Source organism: Polypterus senegalus, chromosome 6 (genome assembly GCF_016835505.1).
Source record: "Polypterus senegalus isolate Bchr_013 chromosome 6, ASM1683550v1, whole genome shotgun sequence".
Classification (NCBI taxonomy): Eukaryota; Metazoa; Chordata; class Cladistia; order Polypteriformes; family Polypteridae; genus Polypterus; species Polypterus senegalus.
The window spans coordinates 21,535,001-21,557,033 of NC_053159.1; the positions used below are offsets into that span (position 1 = coordinate 21,535,001).

Sequence of the window (22,033 nt, forward strand, 5' to 3'; positions counted from 1 at the left end):
ATATATATACATATATATATATATATATATATACACACACATATATACACAGTGCCCTCCACAATTATTGGCAAAATATAGGCTCCCAACACAAAAAAAAGGAGGAAAATCCAACCTTTAATTGAAGTACATTTATTCATTGGGAAAAAAAATCCCATATTAAGAAATACATTTTTTACATTAAATCATTTGTGTCACAATTATTGGCAGCCCTAACAATTACTATAAAATAAATGTAATTGAAGCGTTTGTGTAATTTCTAGTTTATTTTTTAAAGCTAATCAGAGTGAATTGGAACTTTTAAATTGTAATTAATGACATCCTTTGTCCCTGGGGTATAAATATGACATGACAGAGTCCTATTGCTCTTAGCCACTCTTCAACATGGGAAAGACAAGAGAACATGCCATCCAAGTAAGGCAGATGTGAGTCGACCTACAAGTGTCAGGTATTGGCTACAAGAAAATAGCTCCTTGCCTAAACCTTCCTGTATCTATAGTCAGAGGAATAATGAAGAAGTGTAAAACTACAGGAACAGTGGCATACAAGGCTGGACGAGGATCCAAGTTTATCTTGCCACAATGCACAATGAAGAGGATGGCAAGAGAAGTAAAAAAATTCTCCAAAGCTCACTGTTAGAGAACTGCACCAAAGAATGGTTATCTTGGGGGTCACAAAGTCTCCATGACAACCATAAGATGCTATCTCCATGACAACTAGCTGTTTGGGAGGCATGCAAGGAAAAAGTCTTTTCTTGTCTACAATCACAAACAAACGTCTGGAGTTTGCTAAGCGGTGCTGGGGCTTCAACTGAGACCGTGTGCTTTGGTAAGATGAGACTAAAATTGAGCTTTTTAGCAACAAACATTCTAAGTGGGTCTGGCATGAATCCAAGAATGAGTATGCGGAAAAGCACCTCATGCCCACTGTAAAGTATGATGGAGGATCTGTGCGGCTGTTTCTCTTCCAAAGGCCCTGGGAACCTTGTTAGGATGCATAGCATCATGAACTCCTTGAAATACCAGGATATTTTAAATCAAAATCTGGTGGCCTCTGCCAGAAAGCTGAAGATGGGTCGTCATTGGGTCTTCCAGCACGATAATGACCCTAAACACATGGCAAAATCTACACAAAAATGGCCCAGCAGACACAAAAGTCAAGCTCCTCCCTAGGCCATCTCAGTCCCCAGACCTCAACCCCATTGAAAATCCGTGGGATAAGCTGAAGAGGGAAGTGCATAAGAGAGGACCCAGGACTCTGGACGATCTACAAAGATTGTGCAAAAAGGAATGGTCAAAAATCCATGTCTCTGTACATTATTCTCCAACCTTGTGAAATGTTATGGGACAAGATTAAGTGCTGTCTTATTGGAAAAAGGGGGTTGTATGAAATATTAATAGCAGGGGTGCTAATAATTGTGGCACACATGATTTCATGTAAAAAACTTATTTCTTAATGTGGGATTTATTTCCCAGTGAATAAATGTACTTCTATTAAAGGTTGGCTTTTTCTATTTTTTGTGTTGTGAGTCTATATTTTTTGGGAATAGAAAAGAATTTATTAGAATCCTAAGAACACATCTTAACCAGGGGTGCCAATAATTGTGGAGGGCGCAGTATATATATGGGCACTAGTGGGCACTCCCACTGAGTGATCATAAAGCAGGATTGACTGGAAAGAGGATGACTTGCCGCGGGACTCGGGAGAGTGTATTCCCCAGCATAGGTGCCCTGGTCGCTATGGGTCCCAAGTCGTTATCAGAAGGAGCCTACCGGATTATAACGTATTGTCCTTATACACTTTATATGCGCTGAGAGCCCTGGATCTGTGTGTGCTCCAAGCCAAAACACGACTGAGTGTGTTGTTGGCTGCCCTTACGCTTATTTATTTGTAAGTAGGATGTGTCTTGCAGGAATCTCAGGTTCTACATCATCACAAGACGGTCCTGGGTCAATCTCTTGGCACAAAGTCTCATGGTTAAGGTCCCCACAAGACGCTCCGCGGCCAATCTTTTTAGCCTCGCGGGTCTTTTAAGTGTCTTCCATGATCTTAACGTAAAGATCAAGTATCGTCGCCCTACTGTTTATCGCCAGGATTTTGTTTTTATAATAGAGAGATATATACACACATACACACACAAACACATTTTATATATATATATATATATGGATAGGAATATAAGTAACAAACTGGTTAAGTTTGCACATGATACCAAGATAAATGGATCTTGGAAAGCATACCGGCTTGGGCAGATTTGCAGAAGATGAAATTTAATGTGAGTAAAAATATTACATGTAGGAAGTAACAATGTTAGGTCTGAATAAACAAAGCACAACTGAAAACTCCAAATCATTTAATTTTTTAAGACCTGTGGCTCAGCTTTTGAGAAACAAAACCAGGCATTGCATTCCCCAGATTTAAAGCAGCTGAAACTCTGCCTTCTGCATCACTGCTAGACAAATTCATCCGCCCTGCCCATCATTGCCTTGCAGCCTCCCCTAAACCTCATGCCACAGAATCTTTTAGTTATTAGCTGCCTCCCCCACAAACAACGCAGCCCAAAAGACCAGTTCCGTAAGTTCTCACCAGGCGACAGCAACATGAAAGCCTTAATTGTTTTCAGAGCATTGCTGGAAGTCTTCCGAGTGACGGTTGCTTGTTCTCAATTAGACAGGGGTCTGGACAGTGGTTGAAAAGTAACGAATGCCCAAACCCGCATGAAAACAGGACAGACGGATGGGTTAATTGGTAAACAGAGAATGGAAAAACAACTGTCTGCTTCCCTACTCTGTCACTCCCTTCCTTCTTTTTTTTTTTTTGCCCCATGGTATCTATGACAACAATTTGATCAGAATGCCACTTACTGGAGTGCAGGAAGCTGCCTAAAAGAGAAGCTGTTATGGATCAGGGATGGAAGGAAATCAACACCATTAAATCTGGTATAGGAGAACCATAGCACAAGGCACAGAGATCTTTCTGTGCCAACTGTTTTGAATTATAATCTCCCAAAGGGATCCAAGCCTATAAATGGAATGAACTTCCTGTGAAAGCCAACGGCTAGAGCAAGAACTTGCTTCACAGACTGCAGCCTAGCTTTAGTAGGACTTCAGAGAATGAACACCACATGCAGAAAAAGTGTTTGCAATGCGGTGAGGGCATACAATAAGGATAGATCAAAAATGCTATTCTATGGCCTACCCAAGAAGACAAAGGCTGCGTAGATCAACAAGCAATGCTCCAAAAGGCATCATGAACTCAAGTGGTTTTGAAGAATTAATCATACAAGGGTAGACTATTTTCTTAATATTACTGTTATTTTTGGTCTATGAATTTTTGGGCACAGGGTAGATCTGGTGAAGCATTTAGTCTAAGCACCACCAAAAAGTACTCAACTTCAAATAGAAAGGCCTGCCTGCTCTACTTACTGATGTTTCATTCAATTTTGCTCTGGAGTATATTATCAGTGCTTTTAATCAATACAGTAATACATTTATGTTATTCTGTATTTTAATTGTAAAACTACTACTACTATTTGTATGCAACAAACAAACCTTTATTAATCTATTCTTCTCATTTAATTGAAACCAAAGGTTGCATATTATGCAGCCTCACTATACACAAACACCATAGAGGGAATTAATATTTATATTTTTTTGTATGACAGGGCAATGTTGTCATTCCTGTCCACCTGTGATTCACTTGACTGATGACATATCGATTATCTAAGAATTGATGTTGTGTTTTCTAACTAAATGACAATGCCATTTTTCACATGTTACCGTGCCTTCCAAAGTAATTTATCTACCGCAGTCTCATATGAGAAAAAGCAAGAACTGTTAACATTTTTGTAATTGTGGTATCAACTTGGTACCAACTCTTGTGACATCCATAATCGCAAGTTTTATCCATAGGTATTCAAATTATGCCTGTGCCCCATCATCTTATGACCAAAGTGAGATAAACAAGGTATCACAGTCAACTGTACAGTTTTCAGTAGCATGATAGATAATGTACGGATGTGAAAGTGGTAAAACAGGAAAAAAAAAAAACTTACCTTTAACTCTAATTACACCATTTTCATCGTCTGAGCTGTTATCTGAATCAAAGAGATCCTTAAATTCTTTTTTGTCTGCTTCTTTTCTTTCTGTAAGCTTCTTACGTTTGATTTCAGGCAAGTTTAAGTCTTCCATCTTGGAAAAGAGAAAGTAATTTATTTCAATATGCTTAACAAAAAACATACACTCCCAGCATTCCTGGTGAATGAAATTCACTGGCTAATGAACAATCTTTACACCTCTGAGAGAGCACACTTTAAAATGACAGGATTTGTGTGCTACTCACCAAGAGTCAGCTTAGCTCTAGGGGAACAGAAGCTGGCGTTGCTCAATGATCCAAGAGTTCTTGCTGTCTTGTTGTGTCTCAGAATGGATAATGCAACTTACATCAAGACAACATAGATCTATTTCTGTAATGCATGATCCACACTAGCAAGGAATAATTTGACCTTAAACATAAGCCCAAAAAGCCAACGATTTTAGGACTACCAGATATACCTGAATAGTTATTTTTTTGCTGTTGTAAGGAGTGGGGTGGAAAGGTCCTTCATCAGTTCCATTTGCTCAGCTGCCACGCTGTGATCAAGCAAATACAAAGCTGCTTTGGAAAACTTAACCTTTAGCCCCCCGCCACTTGACCTGTGCAAACTCAAAAGGATGGAAAAATCCTCCCTATGTTTCTAATTCTGTTCTAGCATTCAAAGGTAGGGGAGAGGAGAGGTGTCAAACAAACCTAGTGGGTCTCTTGATGTGTATGATTTGTTCTTACTTATTCCACCTTTTGTGACCTTTGAGGATACATGTGATCAACAAACAATGCTGGACTGTACATTTTAGGAGCTATTTATTTCCTGACCTCTACATATTAATATTGAAAAGCATGTATCAATTTGATCAAATAACTAAATAAGAAAAAACACTACACACTGAAAAGCAAATGTTTAACTGCATCTGTGCATACACTACAGTGTTAAAAGCCTGTTGCATGAATTATTATTGTTATTAGGCTGACGCCTTTATCTAAGCGACATACAAACATTTGAGTGATATAATTTGTTACATTTCTTTAGTTCTTCCTGTTCAGGTGAAGTGACTTGATCATGGTCATAAAAATGTTAGTCATGGGATTTGAACCCACAACGGACACTGTATGACAATGGGCAAGTCATTTAATTATTGTCAGTGCAGTACAAAATTTTTGTATAAAAGTATTTTATACCAGCAATATCTTCTAGCTTTAAACTATAAACTATTCTAAATTTAGACACACCAATTATTTTTTCAATATTATTTACAGTTTACCAACCATATTCCTAGCGCTTCCTGTTTTGCTATATGGTTTTGAGACAATGACAACTGGTTCTGTCTATGGGATTATTAGCAGAGCTCAAGAGCACAACTGCCTTGATATATGTTTGAATCCCATACTTAAGATGCAACCTTCTCAATTGCTATGATGTTATCACAGATGCTTTTCATCTACAAATGTACAAAGTAGAGACTATGATTACCTCCACAGCTGGAGGAATATGAACTATTAGACTACAATGAACATATCAGCAGACAGAAAACCTTAAAATGAGACCAGATCAAAATGTTTCTTTTTTTTGACCCCCCAAGGCTTTGCAGCTGCAAAATGACTTTTGACTGGAAAATGACATTTTGTTAAAAAACTTTCTGTTGTTTCTATTAAAACTATTAATCTTTTACATTAATAGATTTTGAAAAATATTTTTAAATACTCAGCTTTCTTTTCTTTTCATTTTTATCGTCTAATTTTAGACAATATTCTTTGGAACCTGCCCTCTTTATTGTAGTCAAATAACTACAATTTACAAAAAGTGGAGCAAATACACATACAAATGACAACATATGTGGAAAAGGAGCAGTTTCATATCAGTTTAGAAGCTTATTAGTAAGGAACAGTAAAGATATCCAAAACATTTCAAAGTAACAGATCAAAACGCATTAATCTCTTAGTGAAAAAAAAATACAATGGTATATATCAAATAAGCGTGACCGCCTCCTCTTTGGGAATGTCAGGACTGCATGATTAATTAAGATAGGTGGGTTCAGATAAAAGTAGGAATTAATCCTAATGAAAACTTATACCTATTGTGGCCCCTCAGAACCATACTTGAGTTTTACTTTCCTGTTGATTTAATCTTTACATGGACATGGCAAGTAAGGTGCATAGTGTGGACAGTGTGAGAGGTCGAACGTTTAGTACCACAATTTACTTCATTATGGACTTCTCTATGCTTTGAAGTCTGTATTACACTTTGCTTCTTATAATGGTCATATGAACAGGCCTCACACTCCCCAATAAAAAAATATCATAACTGAAAATTACCCGCTCCTTGCCAGAAATCTCCAATTGAATCTCCTTTTCTCTCAACTTCTTCCAGTGACTGTAATACTTGGTTAAAGGTGTGCCTTCCATCTCAGTCTCCTTCTCCCAGGTGTCCTATAAAATTAAGATGAGGTTTTATTCATGTATTTTTTCTTTCAGATCTTGAGAAATAAAATAATACACAACATATTGAGAATGAAAAAAATTGAGTAAAACAGTAACCAGTTTTACAAAAAGAATAGAACATTACAACTTGCAATATCACTACCAACGTTAATACACTGCACAAGCAAAATCTCAGGGATAGGGGGTTTGATTATTGGGGATTGTTGACAAGATCCAATGTCTTGAAAGGAATTTGTTGGTATTGATATATGGAGCAAATCAAACCTTTAGCCTTATAACTTGTTCCAGCTGATGTCTGTTTAGGTCTAGAATTTGGGCTATAAAATACCAACTTACAAATTTAATCCTACACCACTAACAAAGTCATACAATAACCACAGGTCCTACTGATGGGTTATGGAAACACGTCTACTATGTACTTAAAATCCATTGTATGGTTATGTAGAGGTTCCAAATTGTATCTCATAACCCCACAGACAGGAGTTAAGTTCTTAAGACTCTTTGTAATTTATTGTAATCTGAACATTCACTCTACAACTGAATGCATGTACTCAACACAGCTACTCCAGTTTTCCAAAATGTTAAAAGGAAAGTGAAAAAAGTAAACAGCTATGTAAACTATTTTAAGAGTGTTGAGCAACTACAAGCTGTCAGATGCTCTTTAGGATAGGTACTTTATACATCTGCAATTATGGAAGGAAATACCACTTTTTCATAAGAATGTCAATAAATTTAGTGTTTTGAGGAAACAGGTAAAAACATGGTCTCAGGCAATGCTCTGGAACTTATTGAAGTAAAAGTGAGTAAAAAAATCTGGATTGTAATGACTCTGTGACAGGTTTGCATTATCATCACACTTTTCAAACTAGTCATTGACCACTCATGCCCTGTGAATGGTTGGGGATATTGTTAATCAAAATGCTTCACTATGGGAGGAATACATTCCCTGAAATTTGCAGTACATTTACTAGCATTTTTTTCGTCTCTAGGAGAATCTGCAGACCAGCAAAATGCACAGTACCAAACTCCATAACATAGCTAGCAGAAATCTTCATAGTTGGAAATATACATTAAGGTCTAAAGGCTTTCAGACCTCTGTATTGGTTCCAAAATGGTAGAGAAGCAAATAATTGATAACTCCCTGTTCGGCCGCACAATTACGTGCCTCCCTGCCTTGCCACGCTACGCAGATCAGTACAAAAAGTCTCCACTGGGTTTATATTACTATATACATTGTAAGAATGCGAGCTCCCCCTGTGGTGAATTAAACTAGCTGTAATACGTATATTCCATCAAACAAAGTTGGTGCTTCCAGGCTAATGAACAGTTGAAGGCAAGGTGTTTGAAAAATAACACACAATTCAAAGTACTAAAATTAACGAAATGCTGATACTGTACCATTTTAAAATTTGTTTTTCAGGACTTTATCTACATTGGTAGAAGCTAATGACATTTCATGTTGTCTGTAAAACCACAGGCTTGGTAACGTTAACTATTGTCAGCTTTGTGAACCTTTTCAAGAAAGACATCAGTTTTCTTGTATTATCCATAAATTTTCGACTGATTACCCAGTTTAAGTTTGCAGTACCAGCAAATCGTGTTCAAGGTAAAAGTCAACCCTAGACCAATTGTAAATTTATCCAAGGGCAAACTAACACAAACATACATTCATTCATACTTTGCCAGTGTAAAGCTGCAAATTAACATAACCTGCACATACTTGGGGGATCTGGAAGGGGGGAAAAAAAAAGAAAAAACACATGAATACAGGGAACATGTGCAAAAGCCACAAAGGCAGTGTCCAAGCCAAGACTGTTATTTTCCTGCTGCAGTTGTTCAGAAAGTCTTCATAATAATGCGTGGGATGACATCCTGCTTTTCTTTGTGTAATTATGTATCCTCTAAGTTAAAGTCAATATAAGAAGTATATTAGGCATGTTTTGGTGGATTACTTGTTAAGAATCAACATTTTATTCTTCGGTAGAAAATCAGAATCCTGTAGTGTATTAATAGAAAAATGACATAATATGCTCTCTTATTGTAAGAAATACAATTTTATATATATTGTTGTTTAAGTGCCCATGGATATAAAAAGATTTGTTGCAGCATGCTCCCTTATTTGTATACTAATGAATTATATATACAGGGTGAACCAAAAATAAGTAACACATTTTAAAACACTTATTCAACAAAAATGCTACAAGATAAAATAAATTTCCTTATGACACAAGAAAGGGTATACAAAATTGATTTTTTTACTGCATTTTAAAAATGATTTCTTTAAGGTGGTGGCCATCATTAGTGATAAACTCATCAGGACAATTTTTTGAACGTTCACAATAGCGTCGATTTTGTTGCGAATAGCATCCTTGAGGGCTTCAAGGTTTTGAGGTCAGTGTGTGTATACCTTTGACTTGAGACAGCCCCACAAGAAGAAATCGCACGGAGCGAGATCAGGCGAATGTGAAGGCCACCCGACATCACCACACAGGGAGATCAACTTCCCCGAAAACATCTCCCGTAAAACTTGTATGGATCTCCATGCCGTATGAGCTGTTGCTCTGTCCTATTGAAACCAGGCACCCACCACATTCATTTCTTACCAGTTAGGGCTGCAACAAGTTCTCTAGCATTTCAATGCAACATTCTGAAGTGACAGTGACCATTGCTCCCCCTTCCTTCAAAAAAGTAAGGGCAGACAATGCCAAATTCTGCAACAGCGCACCAAACTGTAACACAATCACTGTGCAGGGGTTTCTGATGAAGTTCACGAGGGTTAGTTTCAGCCCAATACCGAAAGTTTTGCTTATTTACACAACCAATCAAATGGAAATGTGCCTCATCGTTGCACGTGACGATGGCATCTTGATGAACGGTTTGCAGAATGTTCGCACACAAATTTCTATGGCTCTCCCAGTCTCTCTCAGTGAGATCCTGCACTATTATCATTTTGTATGGATGGAAATTAAGGTCCTCATGCAAAATCCTCCTCAAAGATGTGTTGGAAATGCCTAAGGCAGAAGCATGCTTACATGCTGAACGTCTAGGAGACTGCAAAATTGATGCCCTTGGATGTTTTCAAGTGTTCGTACAGTCTGAGGACAGCGTGGAGATTTTCTGTTCAATGTTGTACCCGTCTGTCTATATTTAGCCACCCTCTGAAGAACTGTTTTCCGATTTGGGGCGTTACCGATAGGAGGAATGCTAAAGTAAGTTCAGAAGGCACGTTGCATAGTGATGATGGATTGCTTTTTGAAAAATGCTTCGACATCGAAAGCATGGTGCGCACCGGACCAAGGCATGTTGCCGACTGAAAGCTACAAAGGATCATCTATCAAAGGACCCCAACTCCAACCGACTCGATTGCCTCTACTTTGCACAATGACCTTGAGAAATATGGTACTTTAGTTTGGCTCACCCTATATTAAAAAAAAACAGCAGTATTTATGGGAGACTTCATGAAAATTTCATTAATTTCATGAAAGAACTCATATTGTATTATATTATATTGAGAGTGAATCAAATGAATAAGATTTTTCCCAGAATTTAGACAAATAAGCTGTCATTATTACTTCAGCAACATGTTCTACAATGAGGACGAAGATACATTTAGATGCCAAATGTGTCTCACCCTCTCTTTAGAGAGAGGGATGGGCGGCCTTGAAGCTGCATAGCATTAAGTAGGAGCATGTGGGAAGAAGTTCCTTTATGAGAACAGACAGGGGATACCTTGGAAACTTGGTTCTTTGATGGCAACAGGAGGCTGCTGTAACTCCTTGGTACTAATCCGAAAATATTGTGGTCGCGCTATAAGTCCCTGTCTTGCACCCCAAAACACGAGGCTGAGTCTCAATACTTTAGCAAAACCAGCTTTTTTCAGCTTGGAACAGGAACAGCACGGTTATTTATTGTAGCGGGATCTACCATTCTCCTATACACAGATACAGCAGTCAAGGCAGGGTTGTGGTTAGGTTAGTGGCCAAGTAATACTGTATTGTTCCCTGAATCACCCATTGAGATCTTTTCTGTTTGCTTTGGTGGCGAGCTGCAGTAGCAATGCGAGCCTGCTGTTGCCCTGACAACGGATAAACAGTCTTCCACGGACGCGGTGATCGCACTTCGGGATGCTCTTCAGCGTGTTGTCCTGTTGGGTGAGGTCCCAAGAGAATTTAGAAACCTCACAATAGTGACTTTGCTTTTTTCTGAATGAGTGGCACACTAATAGGAATGTTTCTTGAACAAACATCACTGAACCACATAAAAACTGATTTTTCGATGTCTTCAAATGCAGTAGTTCGCATACGTTTGAGCTGAAGCCCAAGATTTGCCACCCAAGATTTTTTTGCTCGGTCTTTTAAGAAATTTGACAGTGTCAATGGCGAAACAATGAACAAGGAGTTAAATTCCAATGGTTGGTTTTTAAATGTTGACAAGCAATAAGCAAAAGGTATCACTGAAAACCAAAGAAAACAAACAGCTAAAAAATAGTACGAGGCAAAAAAACCCCAATGTTTCTGTTTGGGGATTATTGTGCACAACTGAGCTGCGACCACAGAACTAACTGCTCTGTGGATGAGTCATTCAGGCATGTCAAGGTCTTTTGGGCACTATGTTGTAATGAAAGTATCTGCTGAATGTATTTCCTTCGTAGTAATGAGATTTCTATAGACTCTGTCATATGGGGAAACTGTCGGGACCATAAAAATACTTCATTGTAATGAAATTGTTGTTGTAAAGATATTCATTATAACGTAATTTTACCTGTATATACAAAGTGATTCTGTTTTGGAAGTATTAATTGTTCAATTATGAGGGAATGAGCGAGTTTGGGCATACAGCATGTGCAATGAACTGGTGTTCTGTCCCGTAGTGATTCTTGCCATGACCCTAATACAGCACAACCCTGCAATAGAAAAATTAGACTAGGAAAGCAGTATATAAAGTCCACCATTTGTAAAAGAATTAAATAAGTAAATTAATGTGAATGTCTTGATAGACAAAGAAGTCCAAACAAATGGTAACAGATGACTTGGCAACCATTTAAAACACTATCTTGACAAGTGGCACGAAAACCTTTACTGCCCTTAAGGGAATCTCTCTCACACATCTAACGATTTTAACAACTACAATAATGCATCAATCAATAATATGACAAAATAATAAAAACAGACTGGACTGTAAAAATATATGTGACTTAGAAAACGAAAATAAAAAAGATGTAGAAAATTTAGAAATATTAACATGAATTATTGTTATTCAAAAGAGCTTGATTAGTGGACTATTTTTGCAATGCAAATACTGTCCATCTAGAGATGTACTTACCTAACCAGCTTAACCAGGGCAGGTGTCGTAGGGCAGCTGTAGCCTATCCCAACAGTCACCAGGTGCAAAGCAAAACACCTGGATAGGGTGCCAGTCCATCGCAGGATGAACACACACACACACACACACCAGGGGCTCATTTAGCAACCAGCAATTAGAAACTACATGTTTTTGAAGAGTGGGAGAAAGCTGGAGTACCTGGCTTTAACACTGTATTGATAAACACCAACGGTTTTGTGGTCTGTATTATATATATATTTTAAATTCTCTTACTCTGCCTGATGTTCAAATAAGTGGAAGCCTTGTTGCTGTAGTGTCTGATGACCAAACCCATATCACACCTTCCTGCAAGCAGTTAACTCGCCACTTCAGCATGTCACCATCTGACTGTGTTTTCAATATGCAATGCTTTTCTTAGGCAATTATCAATAAAATGGAAACAGACTTTTCTTTATAACCCACCTTAACTTATTTTATTTATATATTCTGCACTGTTGTACAGTAATAATGTACCAGTGCAGGTAAGAACAGTGGAACAAACATTCAATTATATATTACAAGGCTGCTGATTCCACTCCATAAACAGAATTTTGTTGTGACCCAAAGGAAGTACCATAGTTTCCAGCCTTTGGTTATAGTATAGAGATATGTAAAATATTTGCATTGCGCTGTGGTGGGCTGGCACCCTGCCCGGGGTTTGTTTCCTGCCTTGCAGCCTGTGTAGGCTGGGATTGGCTTCAGCAGACCCCCGTGACCCTGCAGTTAGGGTATAGCAGGTTGGATAATGGATGAATAGAATTGCATTGTGCATTTGTGATTTGTAAGTTACTAAGCATTAAATTGGCAAAAAATCCTAAAATAACTAAGGCTACATGCTGTCTAGATACAGCAAAATTTACAGATGTGCAACAAACATACATTTGCAGATGAGCTTTTAAAAAAATATCTCCAACTGTTTCACTTTGTCCAAGTCACTGATTGTATTTTGGATGGAGTTTTAATATGAAACTAAAAAGAATGAGCAATCTAGACTTAACTGAGCTGAACAGGATTGGCGAGGAGAAGAGAGGTAATGTTAGTAGAGAAGGGAGGGAGAGCAATGAATCAACAATCTTTGCCAACGCTCTCTACTGGCTTCCGCCGAGGATATTGATCGGGTCAAATAAGATTATCTGACCTCGAAATCCAATAAACAGTAATAGATTGCCGCTTCAGTCTCCAGTTATCTAAATTTATTTATAACAATTTGCTGTGTGGTTACAAAAAGAAAGTAGAGTAAAAAAGAAAAGAGGGAGCAGATTTTTCTGAGATTGGATTTTAAGAGAGGAATATGCATGGACTGCCTTCATTGTTACACAGCTTTTATACACGTATATTTTTTGTGCCTAGAATTTTCTGCATTTCATATTGACCTCTACTGTAGTCTACTAGAGAAAATATAATTAAAACTGCCTACCTATTTAACTAGAACTCCCAGATATTTATACCTTGCACATTTAAATTAGAAAATTACATCATATATTATATTTAACTTTATATTTTGTTTCCTTATAACAGTTTACATATAAGAACTCTTATTTCATTTAATCAGTTATCACCCATGACTCTTAATGATAACTATTTTGGGACTTTACATAATGCTTAATAAATTTAATTAAACCGTTAATCTGTATGCTGACTGATGTGTTTGAAATGCCTTCTACTTATTATATGGAAATAAACCTAGCTGATTAAAGGAAGCTTTGTGTTAGACTTGGTTACCTCATTTCCATTGTCCTTGGGTTGGGCATTCTCGCTACTAGGCTGGCTTGCTACAAAGTATTATTCCTCGCTGTCACTAAATTATATCTGTGGACAGAAGTGTCTAGCTGCTGGTTGGATGAGATGGAAGTCAGGCTGAATGGGAGAATAAGAGAAACTATTGATAAGTGTTATTTAAAAAAAACAATTTTTTGTGCTTTTGCAGATTTCACAGTGTACAGTAGTAAAGAGTGACCGAGTTTAGAGAAGTTAAGGGTCGAAAAGGAAAACTCTACGCAAAACCACCTATCTACCTAAAAGAGAGCCAGTGAGTATGCATAATGCCAGGTGGCTCCTGGTCCAATGTGGTGTCTCGACTGTTAAAACTGTCCTTGAAGATGTCTAGGCTGTTTGTTTTTTGGGGATGTTAGTACTCCGTGTCTTTGCCTTCATTACTCTTAACTGTGGATTTTCCCTTGTTGAGATACAAGTACTGTCTAAAGACATTACTTTTGGATCAGTCACTGGGGAGATTTTTTTTGTTTTTTTAACATTTACAAGAAGCTTGGGTACCACCCTTGTAATTCAAATGTATCCCTGAAAAGGGCTAGTGTCTCACATTAGTGAGAGTAGTGATGATGCCTTCTGAAGAGAGGACTGATAACTACTTTCAGCATGGGTACTGCCTATCTTTAGAGGAAAGCAAAGTGGGAACCTAGACCACTACTGGACAAGAAGCAGGGTGAATTTGTGGATGGAAGTATGGCTGTTTGTATAAGTGCTATATTTTTTGTCACTGTTGTACATGTTGTTGGCAACATAAACTAGTAACTTTTGAAGTAAATACTTGTGCTGTCTGTGTCATTACCAATGGCACTAATAAATGGTTTGATTACAAACAAAATACAGGACTAGGTACATTTTAGAAACTACCGTAGATCCCGTTATATAAGCTGAGAATTTCGTCCTAGATTTTTGGCTTGGAGTTTGGGGGTCGGTTTATACAACGAGTATCGTTTCAGATTCAAGATTTCCAGCGCAATGCCGGTTTTGCCGATGAATACGGAAGTAAATAATGACGAAACCACAGAGCCATCGTTCAGATGAAGAAGTAACTTTGCATGCCGGTACTTCAAATTAAATAAAGAATTTATTCAAAAAAGTGTTTTAGTTGTTGATTTTATTAATAAAATTAATAAATTATCTGTAAGTTTAAAATGAAATTTTTTGTTTTGATTTACGATCAACATCTTGCGTTACGAAACGGATGCGGTCACGTGTATCCACTTGCGCGATTGTAAACAAACAACCGCGATCGTTAGTAGCGTCAGTTGGAGCCCAGATACATGTGTTTGTGGATGTAATTTCCGTCATTGCAGTGATCTACCTATATATATAATTCAGTAAGACCAAGCAAGCAAGACACATAATTGCTAAGGAAGGAAGAGAAGGTAAAAGTAAGCGATCGTAATCGAAACGAAGATGGACGTTGTGTGGAAATATCTCCTCCCTTACTGCAGCCCAAAGATGTCAAATTAAATGGTGAGTACAGTATGAAATTGTTTCTAGAATAGAATGCCTTTTATTGTCACTACACGCATCTACAATGAGATTAAAAGCAGCTCCTTCAGTGCAGAAAAAAGTTCTGTATAGGGCTTGTATGGTTGTTTTTTAGCTTTAGCATAACGCCGGATCTGCGGCCCCACTTCTGCTTTCTTTCCCTCCTCCGTCTGTGTTGTCTCCTAGACCCGACAACAATCCACGGAGAGCCCGCTGGTCTCGCTATGTTGTCTGGGATGTTGTGCGTGTGATGAAAAACACTCAAAACACATGTCTAGCTCTGGACACCGATGTCTATAAGGTTCTGAATGGTGTAGCGGATGTTCGCCAAACCGATCGTGCACAAACAAGGACAAAAAAGTACAAAACAACAAAAAGTGCACTGAAAAGGAGAGCCCTGAGCCGCTGCGACCATGCGTGCCGCCATGCTCTTAGCTTAATCGAAGTAGGCTAGGCACTTTTATAACTTTTGGTTAGTACATTAGAAAAATTATTGGTGTTTTGGTAAATTATGCACATTATATTATATATCAAAAATGCCGGCAGTCTCAAATTCTCGCTGATAGACATTATAAATATACCCGAAGAGACACTTTTAAGGAAATTTAGAAAATTTTGCTTCGAGAAGGGGGTCGGCTTAAATACCGGTCATCGGCAAATACATGTAATTTAGTAGGTAGAGAAGTGGTTCGGCTAATATACCGGGTCGGCCTGTATTCCGGGATCTATGGTAATACAGTTAATGTTTGCTGGAAATTAATTTCAGTTCATGGACAAATCATTGTTAATTTTTGGTTTTTAATCTCTCCCAAAGCTGGCCAATCTTCAAAGAGGACTCCTTTCGCACTGGGCATAATATCAGATGCTCTTTAATGGTACTAACCTTGTCTGTAAAGAAAATGTTTATCCAGGTTCACCCAAAGAGTGTTGTGAATCTTGCTGTTTGGCTTATGTTAAATGTTCACTCCAAAATGCCACAGCCAACCCATTACAGAAGGAAAAGTGCAACAAAGATTCAAGTTTAAGTTATAAAGTCAATTCGAGACTAGGATATGGCCTTTGATATCAAACCACTATTCTTTAACAATGACCACAATTTCTAGATGGTAGCAGAACTTGCTCAAAACAACTGCCATTTTTATTACAGCTGGTTTTATATCAAGAAGATTTAACTATATTTATTTAAATCTATTTCTAAACTAAGACTTGGGAAAAATATTGTGACTTTTATGATGATCTTAAAAAACGACAAAGTCAAAATACCCAATTAAATGAACAATTCAAATGAAATGTTCTGATCTAATACAAAAAAAAAATAATCAAGTTGTGAGCAACAATCTATAAGCATTAAAACAGGGAACAGTTGACCTTTTTAATTTGGCACAAGCTCATTTTCATGTAAATCTACACAATGGAATAATAATTGGTTTGGATAATAAATCCAGGACCAATTAAAATTAAAAGATCTACGAGAATAAAGCTTATAATTAATCATCAGACGAGGCTAGCAGGTAATGTTCTAGTTGAATAAAGACGGAAGTGCACAATTTAATGTTAGAAGATAGTGTTTCTGTATAGGTAAATAGTTAAATGTAGATAAGCGTAAGGCACAAATCTCGGTTTACTTTTGAAGCTCTCTACAGATATGGAGCTGTTCTGTTTGTAACAGAGATCTGGCACAACTTTGAAGTTTTAAACCACACAAAATATTTACAATATATTTTTAAATGCACTTGGAATACATAACCCACAACCCTATTACTGGATTAAGAGGATTTAAAAGTGGATGAATGGATGGCTGGCTTTTAAAAAGTACTTCCTCTTTGGGTCAAGTAGCATCTTCTCACCTGCATTTCTTGTATTCATACAAGCTTTTAAATAGCTAATTTTTTGTGATTCAGAATACATTTTGCAGCTGTGCAAAACAAAGAAACACAATCTAAAAAAAGACAAAACTCAATTTCAATTATAACAGCATTTGTAACATTTTGTTTCTCACTCCAAAACAGGACTAACCAAAAATGTATTCTTCAAAAACCTGTGGCACAGCTGGCAGAACTGAACATAACCTGGATAATACTTGCAAGCCAATCTGGGCTACTATCCTGCCCACATTTACATCTGCTGGGTGTTTTTTTTTTTATATAAAAACCTAATCTTGCTTTCCACTTGAATTGATGCCCTTTAAATGAAGCTCAGTGGGATGCGGCAGTTCAAACAGTTTTATTTGTTCTTTAACCCACGGAAGCATATGTCTAAAAACAGGTGGCAAGCATTTGATTATGAGGCCTGCATGCAGTGAACTCAGCTGGCCTGAGACATATTTCCTAGACAGGGTAGCAGAGAGCCTGAGGGATTTTTGATTGCATGACATCTGCACAAAATACTGTAGGAGTGGCCATCCTGGATCAGCCAAAGCCCTAATGAAAATGTTCCTAGATATAATTATAAAAATAATGGAAATAAAATAAAAATTCAGAATTTTTTTGTCGTAAATATGGTATTCCAAAGATTTCTGTTATATATGTGAGGTGATTAAAAAGTTCTGAACCTAATAAGAAAAACACCAGTAAACTACACAAGTATTTCAACACAGTCACTGTGAACGTTTATATATTTGTTATAACACTCACAAAGCTTTACCATGCCACTCAAATAAACAAAATTTGGTCTTACTTAGGCCACCACGTTTCTGCAGCCGACTTGTCACCTTCAACAGTAGCATAGCCTTTAGACTGGGAAAAAGTTGTAGTCACATCAAAACAGAGTGTGTGACATCCTTTCAAATTTCACCAAAAAAATAAACCCTTTATAAACTGTGTAGTGCAAACCATCTTTACTTTGCTTTCTCAGAGATAGCCAAATTAAATCAGAATAATACTAACCTGTTATGTACTGGAGAATCAACATGCTATCACTTTTGTTTGGCCTTGAATAAGAGTAATGTATTCAAATTTCAATCTTGGGTTATAAAATGTATCTTAAAATTGCCTTAGAATATTAGGTGGGGTAGATCATTCTTTTCAGGAGCCAACTTTCTTGTTACCCAACTGGAAAGATGATAGCACATTATTAATCAATAAGGCAATACTGGCACTACCTATGATAATGCCTTGTACAGAAAAAGAAAATATCTTGACTACAGGTGACATTTAGGAAGTTTGAAATTATTAGGGCAGACATGGAAAAAGGTCAGCTTAAATAATGATATGTGCCTTTGTTAACACTACAATTAAACATATCTGCTAAAGAAAGTTTATAAGTGGACATGTAAGGAAAATATATCAAACACAGACTAATTGGCAGTCAAATCAGCAGCATACAAGTTGGACTGAATCAACTGGGCTTTATGTAAACATCCCACTCAAATCACACAGCTCTTTCATGGATCTAAGGACAGGGAGTGTTACAAAATGACATTACTTATTTATTAATCTCAATACTCATGAGACATCTGTCCTACCCATCCATTAACTCTGAAAATATCCCTCATGTGCAAATAAGTTTCATGTAAATTAGCAGTATGTATGAACTTTAAAGTTACTAAAGTAATAGAGTAGTTTATGTCAATTTACTATGCAGTTAAATGCTGTGATATTCCTGATGATAATGCTCAAAGAACAGGGGGGTATACTCTGTCCGAACGTATTAGGAATCAGACAAATTGTTTTTTTATGCAACACAGGAACAATATATTGGAAGACACTTTCCAGAGCAAGATGACACTGTATAAACTCAAAGAAAAAGTCACAAAATTGGAAGAAGAGAATTAGCAAGAGAAAGTAAGAAATGAGTAATAATTTCCTCCTTCACTTTTCTGAGCCTAAACTGTGCCTCTTCACAACTGTGAATATCAAAGGAGTGGCTTCAGGACAACTCTGTGAATGTCCTTGAGTGGACCAGCCAGAGCCCAGACTTGAATCCGAACATCTCTAGAGAGATCTTAAAATGGCTGTGCACTGATGCTTCCCATCCAACCTGATGGAGCTTGAGAGGTGCTGCAAAGAGGAATGGGCAAAACTGGCCAAGGATAGGTGTGCCAAGCTTGTGGCATCATATTCAAAAAGACTTGAGGCTGGAATTGCTGCCAAAGGTGCATCGACAAAGTATTGAGCAAAGGCTGTGAATACTTATGTACATGTGATTTCTCAGTTTTTTTATTTTTAATAAATTTGCAAAAACCTCTAATAAACTTTTTTCACGTTGTCATTATGGGGTGTTGTGTGTAGAATTCTGAGGAAAAAATTAATTTAATTCATTTTGGAATAAGGCTGTAACATAACATAATATGAAAAAAGTGATGTGCTGTGAATACTTTCCGGATGCACTGTACACACACAAAGAATAAGTAAACAAACACACACATAGTCAAAGCTAAATGAATAAAAAGTAACTAAATAAATGGATATAAACGATTAAAATAATAAAAAGAAAATCTCTTTTCATATATTGATGTTCTAACGGCTGGTAAATCCATAAATGGAATTTCTTGGGGATTAAGTGTTACACCTTCATCCCTGACCAAGCTGGGCTAAATACAGTAATTTGTAGCCAATATTGGCTTCTTAAAGCTTTCCTTTAAGAGACTAAAGCCTTATCAAAGTCTAAACTGGCCTCAAGATCACAGTATGGCCTCTCAGAGACTGACCTGGAACAGAGGGATGAAGGTACAGACCTGCCAGGACCAGACACGGCAGCATCGGCTCCAGACAAGAATGTTTGTTGGTGAGAGTGAAACTGCGAGTGAGGCGGGCAAGGAGTATCCGTCGACTCCAGGAGGATCACTGAAGCGGAGTATGGCCTTTTCATCCTCACTGTCAACTTCAGTTAATTCTCCCTGCAAGTCTGCCACATCATCTCCTACTGAACTCGCAACCCTGCCTACAGAGCTCGGGAAGATTATGATTGCCATGCTTCGAGGGATCATAAATGATAGAAGGCAAGATGCAAAGAAGAACAACAGTGAAATAAAGAACAAAATAAAGGTACTAAATGAGAAAAATCAGAAACTGCATCAGGATATAAAAAACCTGGAGCAATGTTTAAGTACTAAGTTTACTACAACATTTACAGAAATGCTACGAAAAATTTATGAAAAAATTAATTATATGCACATTTGGGCTTTGGCAGCTTATGGGTACATCTTGGCTAATGCTGTTGTCTTTTTCTTAAACTTTATTTAAGTAACCAGCCTTTTGCGGTGTTTTTTTGTTTCTTTAACATCATACACTTGGTTTATTATATTTGGACTGTTTAAGATTATATAATTAGTCTATTATATTTGGACGGTATCTTCACAACATATCTCAGTTTTAACCTTCTTTACACCAATACTGTGGGGTTCACTTTGCTTCTAGATGTGCTCCTTCTCTTGGCATCAACAGTGGCCATTACTTTTATTCTATGTTAATTAGTGTTCCCTAATTTTAATTCTTAATTTTTTTTGTCTTTTTTCTCTTTCTTCATCATGTAAAGCACTTTGAGCTGCATTATTTGTAGGAAAATGTGCTATACGAGAAATAAATGTTGTTGTTGTTAAGATGACCATCCTTCCCAAGCTGTTATTCCAATTTCAAACCATCCCCATATACATTAACAAATAATTTTTTAAGAAATTAGACTCAATCGTAACTTAAATTATTTGGAATTCAAAACATCCATGCATCTAATGGGCGACTCTACAACGACCTAAAGCAGAGGAGGGCATGGCAGTACCCAACTTTCAATGTTATTGCTGGGTGGCAAATATATAAGTTATAAAAACCAGGGGCCCCATGTATAAACAGTGCATACGCACAAAAACGTTGCAAACAGCTGTTTCCGTGCCCACTTCAAGATGTACAAATACTAAACTTGGCGTAAAGCTATGCACATTTTCATGGCAGGTTCCCCCTTTGTGTACGCATGTTTCTGCTTAGTTTTGCAAACTGGCGGCACCCAGCATCAAAGCAGTGCTGCTGTTTCTGTGGTCTGCTTTTCTTTTTTAGATTCCCATCTGTGATGCGGGTTTTATCAAATGTACCAAAAAGAATTGCACATCACTTACAAATTTAATTCACTTGATTGTAATCATTCTGTAACAATATAATAGTACACGGAATGGACAAACTATTCCAACTACCATGGCTGTTTTAGAGTTGTTAGAAGACATTGCAAATGGAAGAATTAAAAGATGCGTATTTATAGATGATGATGACTGATTTCTAAGTCAATTTTGATTTCCAAGAGCTATCCTCATGAAGCTGTGTGCTGAAATGGCACCAGCTTTATAAAGGCAGACATTGAGGAATTGTGCTGTACCTGCTCCTTTGCAAATTCTTCCCACTTTCAGGTTTTTTTTCAAAGGATCTTTTCAACGTGAACTTGCACAAACATCACTGAGTCGCGCCAGGCCAACTGTATAGGATGGTATTATCTGCTTATCATAGATAGATAAAGATTTCCTTCCTTGAAATAGAAAACATAAAAGCGCAATTCACAGCAATGTCTTGTTTTCCAAATGTAATCAGAGTGGTCAACTGCACACACTTTGCTATTGCAATGGCGCTGGACAAGTTACATCAGCCAGGGATGAATCACCAAAAGAATGAGCTGGCATTACATCAAATACAGCAGGAGAACCTATAAAAATGGCAGCTCCGCACAGCTGCAGGTGATTTTTCCAACTAGTGCAGCAAAAGGCAAGCAGTCCTTTAAAGGATAACGAGTCACCACAAAGTAAAGAGCACAGAATTGATCTGTTGTGTGCTCCGTGCCATCGCTATACCATAAAGGTACCTTCAGAGAATGAATTTTCTTATGTAAACAGAAAGCATTACCACTCTATTAATGTGTGCTGGTCTATTATGCACAGAAAGTGTCTTGCAGTGTGTAAGCT

The 22,033-nt window shown here is 37.4% G+C and overlaps 1 protein-coding gene across 1 annotated transcript in view; it reads right to left on the reverse strand.

Annotated features, from left to right (window-relative positions):
* Positions 1-22,033, reverse strand: part of noc2l (NOC2-like nucleolar associated transcriptional repressor) — a 103,835-nt gene that overhangs the window by 19,805 nt on the left and 61,997 nt on the right. The window contains exons 16-17 of the mRNA XM_039755554.1: positions 6,409-6,522; positions 4,055-4,190 (exon numbers count right to left, since the gene is read on the reverse strand). Of these exons, the coding sequence (XP_039611488.1) occupies positions 4,055-4,190; positions 6,409-6,522 (250 nt within the window). The remainder of the gene's footprint in view (positions 1-4,054; positions 4,191-6,408; positions 6,523-22,033) is intronic.